This window comes from Myxine glutinosa, chromosome 3 (genome assembly GCF_964187855.1).
Source record: "Myxine glutinosa chromosome 3, kmMyxGlut1.1, whole genome shotgun sequence".
NCBI classification, from domain to species: Eukaryota; Metazoa; Chordata; class Myxini; order Myxiniformes; family Myxinidae; genus Myxine; species Myxine glutinosa.
The window spans coordinates 39,892,100-39,910,489 of record NC_136263.1 but is presented as its reverse complement, the minus strand read 5'-3'; the positions used below and the strand labels follow the sequence as shown (position 1 = coordinate 39,910,489).

General features: G+C 41.5%; 1 protein-coding gene across 2 annotated transcripts in view; it reads right to left on the bottom strand.

Moving 5' to 3' along the window:
* Positions 1-7,821, bottom strand: part of PROM1 (prominin 1) — a 47,741-nt gene extending 39,920 nt beyond the window's left edge. Inside the window, exons 1-4 of one of the 2 annotated variants that reach the window (XM_078773920.1) lie at positions 7,511-7,821; positions 7,330-7,379; positions 2,765-2,970; positions 2,227-2,347 (exon numbers count right to left, since the gene is read on the bottom strand). In XM_078773920.1, the coding sequence (XP_078630046.1) occupies positions 2,227-2,347; positions 2,765-2,970; positions 7,330-7,365 (363 nt within the window). In that variant the 5' untranslated portion in view covers positions 7,366-7,379; positions 7,511-7,821. Of the gene's footprint in view, positions 1-2,226; positions 2,348-2,764; positions 2,971-7,329; positions 7,381-7,510 lie in introns of those variants that run through there. The other variant, XM_078773919.1, reaches the window with a different exon arrangement.
* Positions 7,822-18,390: the final 10,569 nt, after the last annotated feature.

Here is an 18,390-nt window from a genome sequence, read left to right as displayed (position 1 = left end):
GAGCTCAGAAGTGTCCAGAAAGAACTTCGCATGACACAGGATGCCCAGTCGGTGACTGGTTTTGGAGGCCAGCTTGGAAATGTGGTTTTCCCAGGAAAGATTATGGCAGATAGTGAGACCGAAAAGCTTGGGTGACAGAAATTCTTCAAGAGGATTGTTCAGAAAGTAGATGGGAGGGTTGGCTAGACAGTCTTTTCAGAGGGACAGAGTGAGAGTGTGAGATTTGCCAGGATTTAAAGACATGTTCCACTTGTTTGACCAGTTTGTGATATTGTCCAGGTCTGCAGAGAGTGAAGAGGCTGCTGCCTGCCGATCTGAGGGATGAGGTATGGAGCGGCAGAGAGTGGAGTCATCAGCAAGGAGATAGAGAGGATTTTCCAGAGAGTTGCAGAGATCATTAATAAAGACCAGAAAAAGCAAAGGGCCCATAATACTGCCTTGAGGAACTCCAGCCTGAACAGGAACGGGAGATGAGAGAATTCCATTCAGGGCCACACGTTGACTGCGACCAGACAGGAAGTCTGCAAGCCATGTGTGGAGATTTCCATGGATACCATACGAGGAGAGTTTGGTGAGCATGGCATGGTGCCAGGCCGTATCGAAGGCACGAGATATATCAAGGGAGACAGCTCTAATTTCCTGTTTGGCATTGAGGACCTCCAGCCATTGTTGAGACAGCAGAAGCAGCATGTCCAGAGTAGAATGACCTGGTCTGAATCAAAATTGATGATCCAAGATTAAGCCATTGGAGAAGAGGAAGGATTTTATGTCTGAAGCGATTTAATGCCAGAATTTATTCTTGTGAGGTTGGAAGTTTTTTTTAAAATAATAATACCGGTAAGTTTCGCTGACAAGCGTGGGAAATCAGAAGAACTGGAAAAGCAAGAGAGAGTTGAAGTGCATTTTGCTCACTAGAAATCCCCACTCCCTTCGGGAGCATTGGCAAGTTCTCTCCCTCTCTCCATCCTAAGAGATAGGTGGAATAAACGTCGATGACGATTTTCAGTGACGAATGCCATGTACATCTCCAGGGTACATCTACAGTCAAACAAAAGTAAAATTTTTGGGGAAATGGAAAACCTATTGGATTTTGCCGAATTGCTTTTACACTCCAAAAATAACTGTGGTGTGGCCTCCAGGCTAATCACATTTAGGGCCTATGGGTTTTTGTTTTTTTAGGTTCTTGGCTTCCTCGTAGAGAAAGCCATTTCAGCAACTTCAGATAGATAAGTGCATATGCTGAACTCATTCTTCTAGTGCCGCATGTGCACCGTGCACAGAGCTAAATTGGTTCCAAGAAGATGGTGCCATGGCTCCATGCAGTGGTTGCACGATCACTTTTCCCCAATCTCTCATATCCCACCGATTTGTATTTCCTTGGCCTACTGGGTCACCGTATCTGCTCCATTATATTATTTGAGGCTTTGTTGAAGAAAACGTCTTCCATGAGAGAATGACAGCGATGTAAACAATTACAAGCAAAACTGGTCAGGTGTACATGCACAAAACAAGGGACAATTTGAACATTCATGACAACAAAATAAAACTTAATATCTTTCTTACAAATTTGGATGTGCACGCTCACCTCAGAGCTGTCTAGTCTTGGTTTGAATGTCAACCAAATTAGAAACCATCATCCATCCTGGTGTTTCATAAATGTGTAGTTCCATCCCTCCTCGGTATGTTAAACTGGACGTCCCATCTGCCGGCATTAGTTGCTGAGCGTTAAAGATCCCATGCGGTCCTTCATGAAGAGTACACGAGCCATCTCTGGCACCATGGCCAAATTAGAAATTCCTGCCCTAACCATTTAGCCGAGCATCAGGCCAGGCCAGGCAGTTTGTGAAAGCAATGACCCAAAAACTTCCCCTGGCCTACCCCACAAGAACATGGGAATAATTCTGTCCATATAAGAAAAAGAAGAAGCTTCTTGCAAACTTCCCACCATTGGTAGAAATATAACTTGTGTTTTATCAAAACGTGGTATTTTCGTTTAATAATTTTGACACCTTTACCTACAAATATTTCTTTTGTTAAACCAGCCTGGAGGCCCCATGGCACAGCTTCAGAAATTCTGGTTATCCAAAACGAGAAATGAACAACTGCAACAGGTGTGACACCACAAAACAGTGGAAATGAGGATGTGACAAAGTTAACGACTCAAGTAAAATAATAATAATCGATTTGTCAAGTCGCCGGTGCCTTGCAGCTGATTGCAGTCATTACCTTGGGAATGCTGCGCATATACGTTTTCATATCGTCGATGGTGTTCAGGCTAAAATCTCGAATCTCTTTGTAAGAGTGGTGAAGTTTCTCATTGGCCACGATGGAGAAAAAGGCGCCGGTGCTGTTGGACCGGCAAGACAAGTTATTCCACAAGTCGTATGGAAACACAAAGAGAACCAAAGGGGAGAACAAAACTGTAATATGTCAAAAACAGGAAATAAATGGACCTGTTGTTGTTAACCTTGACATAGAGTTTGTGTTGCTGTGAATCAAATTTAAAATCACATTACAACGTCCATTCATCAATTTCCTTCAGTCATTGTATGAAACACATTCAAATAACCCGACACCGCGTATTGTCCTTGTTCTACGTGCGATGCAGGTACAACCTCCTCTGTGAACGTGAAAAAATTGCTTAAAGGTTATACAGGCCTGAAGGGGAAGGGTGAGGGAGGATGTAGGGACTGGGGATTACTGGGGCAAACAATGGCAAGAAGTCGTTGTGGTAGTGACAAGTACGGTGAAGATCAGTACTTACACCATGAGGACGGTGAAGAAGAGCAGCAGGCTCAAGAAAGTACACCGGCGGTATGGCGTATTGGATTCGGCCTTTTGCCGCATTTTGCCACCGCAGTTATCGCAGCAACGACAGATGCAGAAGCAGAATCCCACGAGGGGCATGATCAGAATGAACAGCACTCCGATGATTGCACATATCAGGAAGCCGACTTCATACTCCAAAACCTGAAGAAATGATGCGCGGGGCGATGCACGGAAATCACAGCAGTGTGAAACTAGAACGGCACTCAGTAGAGAGCGTAGTTTGCATTTTGTATCCCACTGATACACCGGATCTGGATTCAGACCTGAACCAAAATCTAATCGGCTTGTTCTCGTCACCTAACCAACTTATGCCCCTAGTTTTGTCATAAATCGTCCACAACTTTTTGAAACATCACATCTTTTTATCGTTTTTGTCCCCATCACTCAATGGTGAAGAATCACTTTAAAATTCTCAAATCCAGATCCGGATCCGGATCTTCAGCGAAATCTAATCATTTAGTCCGAGTGACATACCCACGCTCTCCACCCAAATTCCATCTGAATCTGTCCACAACTTTTTGAGATATCATGTTCACAGACAAACAGACAGACAGACGAACTGGGCCTTTAAACATAATATCCGTCCACCTTCGTTGGCGGAGGTAACTTAACCATGCAACATTTAACACTAATGCCGGTCCTTTCACCGTGGGATTCATTGCTGTCACGTAAGTTTGTCTGCTCGACCTTTCTGCAGCATTCCTTCGACAGCTAGCTGGAAAATATTTGTTCAACAAGCATTCCACAATCAGTGTTCAGTGTATTCGTACGATTGGACAAACGAGCTCGTAGCTGTTGAGGTTAAATACAGTCACATTGGTCTAAATGCTTGCCATTCACCATGTACATATTCACCCCTGACGTTTGTCAAACTAGATTTTCTGTCGAGCGTCGGTTGAATCAAAAGCAACTTTGTTACGTATCAAATGGTGGATTGTTCGAGGCTTAAGAAGTGGAATGCTTTGAGCTGACAAGTGCAACATCATTGTGTGGCTGCTATGTTTGCCAATATGTCACGTGGTATTCTATTTACACGACAGTAGCCTTGTTGTGCCGTTCCGTGTTCAAATCTCGTGGCTTTGTCTGTCCGTCTTCTTGCACATTTAAACCCTTGAGATTGGAATCGAATTAGTGAACAAAATTACGAATTGTGAACCATTTGTTAAAAATACAGACTCCAAGGCACCTGAGTCGGGCTGGGGGAAACAGACACCGGAACGAATCTTCCAGGCAACATTAGAAGCATGTGAGGACGGCTTAACACCCACGTTTTTGTTCTGTCGGAATTTTAATACCCTTTTGCTATGCAATGGAGTGTTCCTGACTTGCCTTGAATGCCAGACTTAAATTGTGTGCATGCACACACACACTTCATGTTCAAGATACAAATAAAGTTTAGAAGAAAAAAAAAAAAGGGATTTCTATCTTTTGCACAACTGGTGCCCTCCACTTGTCCTTTGACTCATACGTGCCCAATGGGCAAAGAAAAATGGAACTAGAAATACCCGCTTGCATTGTGGGAATGCCGCGTATTGTCCTCGTTCTACATGTTGCGTTGTGGGAATGCGATGTATATTATGCTTTCACTGTAGGAAATCATGCTTTTAATTCCTGGCCCCTTGTCGGTGATCATAAGGATCATAAGGCACCAGTTGTGTGTGGGGAGAAGAGTTGAGCCCTTGAAGAATGGGAAAAAAAAATTCAGTTTGGATAGAAGAGAAATTTCTATGACAAATCAGAGATCTCTGGAATAAACTTTCAACCAGAAGAGAGCAAGAGTTAAATGCTATGTTGCTGCTGTTTCTAATACAGCATAATCTAACATACTAAAATATGCAATTTGATGTCTGTCGGTCTGTCTGTGTCTCTCTGTCTGTCAGACCGAGATACATTCGGTAGTTACTTTTTTTCTTTTTTTCTTTTTTCTTTCTTTTTTTTTTGTATACAGAATCGAGGCTCGTGAAAGAGCTAACATTTACTTCACAAACAAATCAACCAGACAAACAAAATATATAAAAAGAGGGAGCGGAAAACAAGATGGGGAGAGAAGGGGAAGCACACAAACACAACATTTGAGAGCAGGGAGATGTGTGGAAGGGAGAGGGCTTGGGGGGAGGAGGTGTGGGGGGGGGGGGAGAGGTACTTATCCAATCACAACCAAACTTGACAAGGAGACTCGGGAGTTACAAAACGGAGGTTGTGGCGATTTAACGTCCATTCACCCCTCCACACCCCAAGGGGGTTTCTGCCGTGTTGAGGTGTATAGTCGTATTAAAATAGCTTAGAGTGGCGTTTTTCCCAAGACGGTTTTCAATAAAAAAAATTAATGAATAATGAACACACTCATGATAAGAGGATAATATTAATGTTATTACAAAGCAATATCAATACTAATAATATCCCCCCTCCCCAAAAGGTGTCCTCCTTGGCCAAATGCCATGTTAACGTATATAAATTGATTATCGTGCCATGTTGTGGAAAACCTTTATCAGAAGTAAAAAATATTATAAACGATGTATAAACGCATATGATTACCTATCTAAACAGTCATTATACTGACGTTTAACACTAAACCGAAAGAAATCTGGAGGAATCTCGACATCAGTGAGGAAATCTTTGCTTATCACGTCGACGAACGCACCTGAGCGAAGATCTACTGTAGTCGATATATACACCTCATCATGGTCAAAAAAGCCCCTTCCAGCCCCCCTCCCATCCCCCCCTCCCCCTATGGCACGACACCATTACGGCAGTAAATTTTTATCATCGGGAATTTAGAATGGTGAGGCACAGTCTGATCCTTTCATTGACCTGATAACATATTGACTCATTCACTTGACTGATTAGCAGGAACTCAGAATTTGGCCATGGTGCCTGCGATAACTGGCCCACCCTTTAGGCCATCAGCCAGACCCCCAAAATAGGGTCCATTGGTACCAAAATGAGGGAGTAAGCCTAATATTGATTTTTGGATCGGTCTTTACCCCTAGAATATGAAAATATGTGATAGCAAATTCAACCATGTAGCTAAATGGGTGTTATCACCTCATTTTCAAAATGGCCGCCAAAATGCATGTTTTTCTATTAAAAACACCATGTTTCATATTCTTGTAGGAATTTGTAACAAATAGCATTGCGTTTTGAGATGTTTAAGACTTTACAACTCTCTTAAAGTATGAAATACATCATCTGAACTTTAATCCAAGAAGATAGAATCCAATATGGCGCCCAATTTCACAAAATGGCTGCCATCATAGCAACAACTTTATGCACAAAATATGCACGAAAATAACTGGCATTCAGTAGATTTGCAAGTATACACATGGAAAAAAGTATCGCACCACCACGTATTTTCGACATAGTGGAAATGTATCAATGAATTTTTGCACCTTTTCGTTGCGGTGTAGGGTAATCTTGTGCAACATTTTGTCCAGATGTTGGAACGCAATGAAGAGAACAAAATTGGGTGACACATTCCTGCCTGTCCTTCACATCATTTGTTTGTTGATACTTTCCTATCAAACGACTAATACTGGTATGGTGATGTCCCAATTGGTTAGCAATGGGTGATGTCCCAAAGTTGTAAAATCATTTCTAACCCCTAAAACCAGGTATAAGATACCCAAATTTGGGGTATAGGGTGAATAGTGAAAAAAACACTACATTGACCATTGATATTTTGAGAAATTTGGCGGCCATTTTGAAAATGGGTGATAACACACATTTAGCTACATCGTTGAATTTGCTATCACATATTTTCTTATTCTAGAGGTAAAAACCTTGTCAAAAATCATTATTAGCCTTACTCCCTCAATTTGGTACCGGTTGACCCCCCTAGCTGATAGCCTACTTCGCAAAGGCCCCTCGGGACTTTGAACGTCCACCTAATTGCGGCAAAAGGCACGCCCAGTTTCACGTCCATCCGAGAGACGGCCCACACATTGATGGATCACCCTGCCTGTAAAACACCATGACAGTTTATATCCGGGTTGAGATTCGAACCCAGGCTAGACAGTTCAGAGGCGAGCGTGTGTACCTCGAGGACATCCTGCCAGCCTAGAATTATAATAAATAGATTTTAAAAATATGAAGCATCATTATACTGCATCACCCACTGGAACACAAAGCGATCGCCTGTGTAATTGCATGTTGTAGACGCTGCTTTGGCAGCAAGGCAGAAATTACAAGCGAGTACAAGGAATCATTTAACCACTGTGGTGAGGTGCTTTTGAAAAAGGACACAAAACGAAGCAAAACGTTACCTTTATAATCCGCAACACGAGCATTGGGTTCTCAAAGAGCGAGAGATCAAAAGCAGATTGCTTAGACAAAGGCTGCTCAGAAGAAGAAGAAAAGAGAAACAAAGGTGAAATCAATCAAAGATGTCGCATGCAAGGAAAAGCAACCCGATGATCAGTATAGACCCTCAAAAGCAGACACGAAGCAACCTTCCCCATTACGAGTAGAAGCAGCAGGACAACAAACTGGCAAGATTCTCACCTGATTAACTTGATCTTGCTGAACATTCGGAATCATACTCGAGAACAGTTCTAAAAGGAAACAAAGAACCATTAATAATAATAATAATAATAATAATAATAATAATAATAATAATAATAATAATAATAAATCAGAATTGGTAACAGTCACAAAACTTGTTTTCAAATAATTCATAGTGTACCTTTGAAACAAGCTCACACATAACTTGTCCAGGAATTTCTAAAAGTTTGTTAATGCATCATGCAAAGTACATGCAAAGTACATGCAAAGTACATGCAAAGTACGATAGAGTCGGTGCCTCCAACTTAGCTCTTTGATAGATATCTAGCATCGTTTTGCATGGAAAAAAGCGGCAGGTGCAAGTACGATGATGTCACTGCAGATACATCATGCTATAATAATCCGATAGGTATGTCAGTGTTTGACGTCAATGCACTCTTGAACTTCTGGACGAACGAGTTGACGACTAGCAGTTGTACTCAGGGTGTGAACAGGAAACACTTGGGTGGTAAAAACAAAAAAAAACTCTTTATAGCGCAGGGATAGGTTGGCAGGAGGGCTGTAAAGGACGGAAGCAGGAAAAGGAAACACGCAGGAGGCAGCCAATAAGCCCACCAGACCTGCTCCACATGTACAGTACAGAACTCCAAACCATCACAGACCTCATTCACACAAAAGGATTACCAACAATGCATCAGATTACAGCTCCTCTCCCTCCACTCTCCCCCCATCCTACAACTTCCATCCCCCCAAAAAGTTAAGTTAGTGAGTGTAAATGTTTCCTGAATGAACCCTTGTTCGGTAGACATAAGAGCCCCTGAAAAGTAAGTGGACCTGCACTATAGAGTACAAGTTTCTATAAGACGGATCCAAAGTTTAGGTTCCCATTTACAATCGCTTCCAACTTCCACTGAACAATGATCAGGATCATCTTCAAACCAAAGGTGTACTGAACTCGACGCAACCATGGGAGCTGGGAGAGCCCCGATTGCTTCTCAGAGGCTCACACAGGGCGGCCATAAGACAAATGAGTAGTTCAACAACAACAACAACAACAACAACAGCATACATCGTTAATTATTAAACACAGCACAATGATACACCCTTCAAAACATCACTTGCTACTCGCCCATCCTCTCCCAGTGGAAGATTTTAAGTTACTATAGGTATATGTTTTTAAGGTCAAGGAATTCTAAATACAGCACACACACACACACACACACACACACACACACACACACACACACACACACACACACACACACACACACACACACACACACACACACAAACGCCCACACACAACACACACACACACAAACGCGCACACACAAACGCGTGTACACACACAATTACTATTAGAGCAGCAATGAGGAAATAAAGTTTATTTTATATTATACTTCAAAGTTTATATGTACAAACTTCTAGTGCCAATTGTTACGTAATATTTATTAAGGCGTTTTATTTTTTTTCCTAACCAACTGATTAATTGTTTCACTTCCCCAATGTTGAGAGGAGCTTCTGATGACAAGTTACCAACATCATGGAATATTGTCTCCCTTATGTAACTTTTTTAACACCAACTCAAATTCGTGTCAAAGAACTTGTGCAATGCCCAACTGAGATGGATGTCCAGCAAAATATTTGATGGAATGTTACCTATCCCGGATGGTGAAACATCCAGCAGTAGCAAACACAGATTTAGAACAGAACATCATTCGGTAGAGTGCATACCTCCACCAGGCTGAACAGTTGATGTTGTGTAACGCACCGATAGGTCGGGTCTGGATCCGGACCTGAACCAAAATCGAATCGGCTTGTTCTTGTCACCTAACAAACTCATCCACCAAGTTTTGTCATATTCCGTCCATATATTGTTTGAAATATCATGCTCTATATCGCTTGGTCCCATCTCTCATTTGTGAAGAATCACTTGAAAATTAAAAAAGTTATCGAATGCGGATAGTCACCAAGTCAGTCGTTGTGATGCAGAAATTCAGGTTATACAATAGTCAGAGCACAGTTTTGCATGCAAATCGAAAAAGAGAGAAAATAAATAAATTAATAAACCCATCAAACATGAGGCCAGGGACGTCTCCCTGGGCATATCCAAGGCATTTGACACTGAATGCTGCTGTTTGTCAAACTTGCTATCTGCGGCAGACAAAACCGCCTTCATATCTGGATTTTTCACTTCGCGTCTGGATTTTACACTTCGCGTCTGGGTCTTACACTTCGCGTCTGGGTCTTACACTTCGCGTCTGGGTCTTACACTTCGCGTCTGGGTCTTACACTTCGCGTCTGGGTCTTACACTTCGCGTCTGGGTCTTACACTTCGCGTCTGGGTCTTACACTTCGCGTCTGGGTCTTACACTTCGCGTCTGGGTCTTACACTTCGCGCCTGGGTCTTACACTTCGCGCCTGGGTCTTACACTTCGCGCCTGGGTCTTACACTTCGCGCCTGGGTCTTACACTTCGCGCCTGGGTCTTACACTTCGCGCCTGGGTCTTACACTTCGCGCCTGGGTCTTACACTTCGCGCCTGGGTCTTACACTTCGCGCCTGGGTCTTACACTTCGCGCCTGGGTCTTACACTTCGCGCCTGGGTCTTACACTTCGCGCCTGGGTCTTACACTTCGCGCCTGGATCTTACACTTCGCGCCTGGATCTTACACTTCGCGCCTGGATCTTACACTTCGCGCCTGGATCTTACACTTCGCGCCTGGATCTTACACTTCGCGCCTGGATCTTACACTTCGCGCCTGGATCTTACACTTCGCGCCTGGATCTTACACTTCGCGCCTGGATCTTACACTTCGCGCCTGGATCTTACACTTCGCGCCTGGATCTTACACTTCGCGCCTGGATCTTACACTTCGCGCCTGGATCTTACACTTCGCGCCTGGATCTTACACTTCGCGCCTGGATCTTACACTTCGCGCCTGGATCTTACACTTCGCGCCTGGATCTTACACTTCGCGCCTGGATCTTACACTTCGCGCCTGGATCTTACACTTCGCGCCTGGATCTTACACTTCGCGCCTGGATCTTACACTTCGCGCCTGGATCTTACACTTCGCGCCTGGATCTTACACTTCGCGCCTGGATCTTACACTTCGCGCCTGGATCTTACACTTCGCGCCTGGATCTTACACTTCGCGCCTGGATCTTACACTTCGCGCCTGGATCTTACACTTCGCGCCTGGATCTTACACTTCGCGCCTGGATCTTACACTTCGCGCCTGGATCTTACACTTCGCGCCTGGATCTTACACTTCGCGCCTGGATCTTACACTTCGCGCCTGGATCTTACACTTCGCGCCTGGATCTTACACTTCGCGCCTGGATCTTACACTTCGCGCCTGGATCTTACACTTCGCGCCTGGATCTTACACTTCGCGCCTGGATCTTACACTTCGCGCCTGGATCTTACACTTCGCGCCTGGATCTTACACTTCGCGCCTGGATCTTACACTTCGCGCCTGGATCTTACACTTCGCGCCTGGATCTTACACTTCGCGCCTGGATCTTACACTTCGCGCCTGGATCTTACACTTCGCGCCTGGATCTTACACTTCGCGCCTGGATCTTACACTTCGCGCCTGGATCTTACACTTCGCGCCTGGATCTTACACTTCGCGCCTGGATCTTACACTTCGCGTCTGGATCTTACACTTCGCGTCTGGATTTTACACTTCGCGTCTGGATTTTACACTTCGCGTCTGGATTTTACACTTCGCGTCTGGATTTTACACTTCGCGTCTGGATTTTACACTTCGCGTCTGGATTTTACACTTCGCGTCTGGATTTTACACTTCGCGTCTGGATTTTACACTTCGCGTCTGGATTTTACACTTCGCGTCTGGATTTTACACTTCGCGTCTGGATTTTACACTTCGCGTCTGGATTTTACACTTCGCGTCTGGATTTTACACTTCGCGTCTGGATTTTACACTTCGCGTCTGGATTTTACACTTCGCGTCTGGATTTTACACTTCGCGTCTGGATTTTACACTTCGCGTCTGGATTTTACACTTCGCGTCTGGATTTTACACTTCGCGTCTGGATTTTACACTTCGCGTCTGGATTTTACACTTCGCGTCTGGATTTTACACTTCGCGTCTGGATTTTACACTTCGCGTCTGGATTTTACACTTCGCGTCTGGATTTTACACTTCGCGTCTGGATTTTACACTTCGCGTCTGGATTTTACACTTCGCGTCTGGATTTTACACTTCGCGTCTGGATTTTACACTTCGCGTCTGGATTTTACACTTCGCGTCTGGATTTTACACTTCGCGTCTGGATTTTACACTTCGCGTCTGGATTTTACACTTCGCGTCTGGATTTTACACTTCGCGTCTGGATTTTACACTTCGCGTCTGGATTTTACACTTCGCGTCTGGATTTTACACTTCGCGTCTGGATTTTACACTTCGCGTCTGGATTTTACACTTCGCGTCTGGATTTTACACTTCGCGTCTGGATTTTACACTTCGCGTCTGGATTTTACACTTCGCGTCTGGATTTTACACTTCGCGTCTGGATTTTACACTTCGCGTCTGGATTTTACACTTCGCGTCTGGATTTTACACTTCGCGTCTGGATTTTACACTTCGCGTCTGGATTTTACACTTCGCGTCTGGATTTTACACTTCGCGTCTGGATTTTACACTTCGCGTCTGGATTTTACACTTCGCGTCTAGATTTTACACTTCGTGTCTGGATTTTTCACTTCGCGTCTGGATTTTACACTTCGCGTCTGGATTTTACACTTCGCGTCTGGATTTTACACTTCGCGTCTGGATTTTACACTTCGCGTCTAGATTTTACACTTCGCGTCTGGATTTTTCACTTCGCGTCTGGATTTTTCACTTCCCGTCTGGATTTTACACTTCGCGTCTGGATTTTACACTTCGCGTCTGGATTTTCCACTTCATATATGCATTTTTCACTTCATATATGGATTTTTCACTTCATATCTGCATTTTTCACTTCATAACTGGATTTTTCACTTCATATCTGGATTTTTCACTTCATAAATGGATTTTTCACTTCATATATGGATTTTTCACTTCATATATGGATGTTTCACTTCATAACTGAATTTTTCACTTAATATCTGGATTTTTCACTTAATATCTGGATTTTTCACTTCATATATGGATTTTTCACTTCATAACTGGATTTTTCACTTCATATATGGATTTTTCACTTCAAAACTGGATTTTTCACTCCATATATGGATTTTTCACTTCATAACTGGATTTTTCACTTCATAACTGGCTTTTTCACTTCATATATGGATTTTACACTTCGTGTCTCGATTTTTCACTTCGTATCTGGATTTTTCACTTCATATCTGGATTTTACACTTTGTGTCTGAATTTTTCACTTCATATCTGGATTTTTCACTTCATATCTGGATTTATCACTTCATATCTGGATTTTTCACTTCATATCTGGATTCTTCACTTAATATTTGGATTTTTCACTTCATATCTGGATTTTTCACTTCATTACTGGAGTTTTCACGTCATATCTGGATTTTTCACTTCATAACTGGATTTTTCACTTCATAACTGGCTTTTTCACTTCATATATGGATTTTACACTTCGTGTCTCGATTTTTCACTTCGTATCTGGATTTTTCACTTCATATCTGGATTTTACACTTTGTGTCTGAATTTTTCACTTCATATCTGGATTTTTCACTTCATATCTGGATTTATCACTTCATATCTGGATTTTTCACTTCACATCTGGATTCTTCACTTAATATTTGGATTTTTCACTTCATATCTGGATTTTTCACTTCATTACTGGAGTTTTCACGTCATATCTGGATTTTTCACTTCATATCTGGATTTATCACTTCATATCTGGATTTTTCACTTCATATCTGGATTTTTCACTTCATATCTGGATTTATCACTTCATATCTGGATTTTTCACTTCATATCTGGATTTATCGCTTCATATCTGGATTCTTCGCTTCATATCTGGATTTATCACTTCATATCTGGATTTTTCACTTCATATCTGGATTTATCACTTCATATCTGGATTTTTCACTTCATATCTGGATTTATCACTTCATATCTGGATTTTTCACTTCATATCTGGATTTTTCACTTCAGAACTGGATTTTTCACTTCATAACTGGATTTTTCACTTCATATCTGGATTTTTCCTTTCATATCTGGATTTTTCACTTCATATATGGATTTTTCACTTCGTATCTGGATTTTTCACTTCATATCTGGATTTTTCACTTCATATCTGGATTTTTCACTTCAGAACTGGATTTTTCACTTCATAACTGGATTTTTCACTTCATATCTGGATTTTTCATTTCATATCTGGATTTTTCACTTCATATATGGATTTTTCACTTCATATCTGGATTTATCACTTCATATCTGGATTTTTCACTTCATATCTGGATTTATCATTTCATATCTGGATTTTTCACTTCATATATTGATTTTTCACTTCGTATCTGGATTTTTCACTTCATATCTGGATTTTACACTTCGTGTCTGGATTTTACACTACATATCTGGATTATTCACTTCGTGTCTGGATTTTACACTACATATCTGGATTTTACACTTCATGTCTGGATTTTACACTACATATCTGGATTATTCACTTCGTGTCTGGATTTTTCACTACATATCTGGATTTTACACTTCGTGTCTGGATTTTACACTACATATCTGGATTATTCACTTAATATTTGGATTTATTACTACATATCTGGATTTTACACGACATATCTGGATTACTCACTTAATATTTGGATTTTTCACTTCATATCTGGATTTTTCACTTCATTACTGGTGTTTTCGCGTCATATCTGGATTTTTCACTTCATATCCGGATTTTTCACTTCATAACTGGATTTTTCACTTCATAACTAGATTTTTCACTTCATATATGGATTTTTCACTTCATAACTGGATTTTTCACTTCATATATGGATTTTTCACTTCGTATATGGATTTTTCACTTCGTATCTGGATTTTTCACTTCATATCTGGATTTTACACTTCGTGTCTGGATTTTACACTACATATTTGGATTTATCACTACATATCTGGATTTTACATGACATATCTGGATGATTCACTTAATATTTGGATTTTTCACTTCATATCTGGATTTTTCACTTCATAACTGGAGTTTTCGCGTCATATCTGGATTTTTCACTTCATATCTGGATTTTTTACTTCATAAATGGATTTTTCACTTCATATCTGGATTTTTCACTTCATATCTGGATTTTTCACTTCATATCTGGATTTTTCATTTCATATCTGGATTTTGCATTTCATATCTGGACTTTTCACTTCATATATGGATTTTTCACTTCATATCTGGATTTTTCACTTCATATATGGATTTTTCACTTCATATCTGGATTTTTCATTTCATAACTGGATTTTTCACTTCATATCTGGATTTTTCATTTCATATCTGGATTTTTCATTTCATATCTGGATTTTTCACTTCATATATGGATTTTTCACTTCATAACTGGATTTTTCATTTCATATATGGAATTTTCATTTCATATCTGGATTTTTCATTTCATATCTGGATTTTTCATTTCATATCTGGATTTTTCACTTCATAACTGGATTTTTCACTTCATATATGGATTTTTCACTTCATATCTGAATTTTTCACTTCATATCTGGATTTTATACTTCGTGTCTGGATTTTTCACTTCATATCTGGATTTTTCACTTCATATCTGGATTTATCATTTCATATCTGGATTTATCATTTCATATCTGGATTTTTCACTTCATATCTGGATTTTTTACTTCATAACTGGATTTTTCACTTCATATCTGGATTTTTCACTTCATATCTGGATTTTTCACTTCATATATGGATTTTTCACTTCATACCTGGATTTTTCACTTCATATCTGGATTTTTCATTTCATATCTGGATTTTTCACTTCATAACTGGATTTTTCACTTCATATATGGATTTTTCACTTCATATCTGAATTTTTCACTTCATATCTGGATTTTATACTTCGTGTCTGGATTTTTCACTTCATATCTGGATTTTTCACTTCATATCTGGATTTATCATTTCATATCTGGATTTATCACTTCATATCTGGATTTTTCACTTCATATCTGGATTTTTAATTTCATATCTGGATTTTTCACTTCATATATTGATTTTTCACTTCGTATCTGGATTTTTCACTTCATATCTGGATTTTACACTTCGTGTCTGGATTTTACACTACATATCTGGATTATTCACTTAATATTTGGATTTATTACTACATATCTGGATTTTACACGACATATCTGGATTACTCACTTAATATTTGGATTTTTCACTTCATATCTGGATTTTTCACTTCATTACTGGTGTTTTCACGTCATATCTGGATTTTTCACTTCATATCCGGATTTTTCACTTCATAACTGGATTTTTCACTTCATAACTGGATTTTTCACTTCATATATGGATTTTTCACTTCATAACTGGATTTTTCAGTTCATATATGGATTTTTCACTTCGTATATGGATTTTTCACTTCGTATCTGGATTTTTCACTTCATATCTGGATTTTACACTTCGTGTCTGGATTTTACACTACATATCTGGATTATTCACTTCATATTTGGATTTATCACTACATATCTGGATTTTACATGACATATCTGGATTATTCACTTAATATTTGGATTTTTCACTTCATATCTGGATTTTTCACTTCATTACTGGAGTTTTCGCGTCATATCTGGATTTTTCACTTCATATCTGGATTTTTTACTTCATAACTGGATTTTTCACTTCATATCTGGATTTTTCACTTCATATCTGGATTTTTCACTTCATATATGGATTTTTCACTTCATACCTGGATTTTTCACTTCATATATGGATTTTTCACTTCATATCTGCATTTTTCACTTCATAACTGTATTTTTCACTTCATATCTGGATTTTTCACTTCATATCTGGATTTTTCACTTCATATATGGACCTCTGGACTACTACACACTCAACCTCACCACACCCAATGGATATTCCTACGTCAATAAACCACGCTCGGAGGGCCGAGGTGGTGGAATTGCCGTTATCCACCGTCAAGACATCAGGACCAGCCTCATCCCCATATCATCTGCTCCATCATTTGAACACCTGGCTTTTAAACTCTCTGGTCGCACGCAGTCAGTCATGGCTGTCGTCTACCGCCCTCCCAAACCACACCCATCTTTCCTGTCTGACTTCTCCTACTTTCTGACCCAGCTATGTTCCCTCTCCCCCTCAATCCTCCTCCTTGGTGATTTCAATATCCACATGGACTCCACTGACTCCACAATAACCACTGACTTCACTGATTTACTCACCTGCTTTAACCTCACTCAACATGTCGACTTTCCTACCCATATCCGTGGTCACATTTTGGACCTTGTCTGCTCCACTGGATTAAATTTGCACCATCTCTCTGGCTCTGACCTCACCCTCTCTGACCACTTAGCCATCACTCTGACCATCAACATCCCCACCCCAACACCAAGGCATTATCGCACTATCAACTTCCGTAAGCTAAACGCTCTTTCACCTACCTCATTCTCATCCACCCTCTCTGAAAAAATGTCCACTTCTCCCTTCATTGACCTCCACACCCCTTCTGACCTCACTGACTACTACAACCACACTCTCTCCTCCTGCCTTGACCAGATTGCACCTGTAAAAACCAAAACAGTTTCTTTCACCCATTCTGCTCCCTGGTTTACCCCTGAACTCCACCTGATGAAAACTCGTGCTCGCCAACTTGAAAGACTCCGCAATAAAACGGGTCTCACAGTTCACTCCCAAGCCTACAAGGACCACCTACAACACTACAAAGATGCCCTCTCCCACGCCCGCTCTGCCTACTACTCTCAAATTATCCACGCTGGCTCCGGAAACCCAAAAGCACTCTTCTCGACAATAAACAAACTCCTCCGCCCCCTGAACACCACCACCCAGTCATTCACAGTAGACAACTGCATCTCCTTCCTCTCTTTCTTCCAACGCAAAATTGACAACATCTACAACAGCTTGACCACCACCGCACCGCTCCCCCTCCAACCACCTGCCCCCCCTTGTCCTGCCATCCCCTGTCTCGGTTCTCCCCAATCTCCCCTACTGACCTCTCTGAACTCCTCATAGGAATGAAAACTGCCACCTGCACTCTTGACCCCATCCCCTCCAGCTTTGTCAAGGCCTCCCTCCTTGCTCTCTCTCCACTTATCATTGCAACAATAAACTCCTCCCTGTCTACAGGCATCGTCCCACCTTCCCTCAAAATTGCTGCTGTTACCCCCATTCTAAAAAAACCTGGTCTAAACCCTGACACCCTAAACAACTTCAGACCCATCTCCAACCTACCCTTTCTGTCAAAAGTTTTGGAACGCGCTGTAGCCACTCAACTCAAACATCATCTCTCTGCCAATAACCTGTATGAAACATTCCAATCCGGATTCCGCTCCAACCACAGTACTGAAACTGCTCTCCTCAAAATCACCAACGACCTTCTCCTCTCCTCTGACGCTGGCAACCTCAACATTCTCGTCTTCCTCGACCTCAGCGCTGCCTTTGACACCATCGATCACACCATCCTCCTCACCCGACTTGAATCCACCTTTAACGTTACCGGCACTGCCCTCTCTTGGATTAAATCATACCTCTCTGACAGACGCCAGTTCATCTCCATCAATAACTGCAAATCCCCCACTGCTCCCCTCCCCCAAGGTGTCCCCCAAGGTTCAGTTCTTGGCCCCCTCCTCTTCATCCTTTACCTGTCCCCCCCTCGGTCACTTAATCCGCCGTCATGGTCTCCAATTCCACCGCTTCGCCGATGACATCCAGCTTTTCATCTCCACCAAGTCCGTCTCCACCGACACCCACTCTATCCTGACAAACTGCATCACTGAAATAAAATCCTGGCTTCAAATCAACTTCCTCAAGCTTAACTGTGATAAATCTGAAATAATCATCATTGGCCCAAAAACGCTCACAAAATCCACCC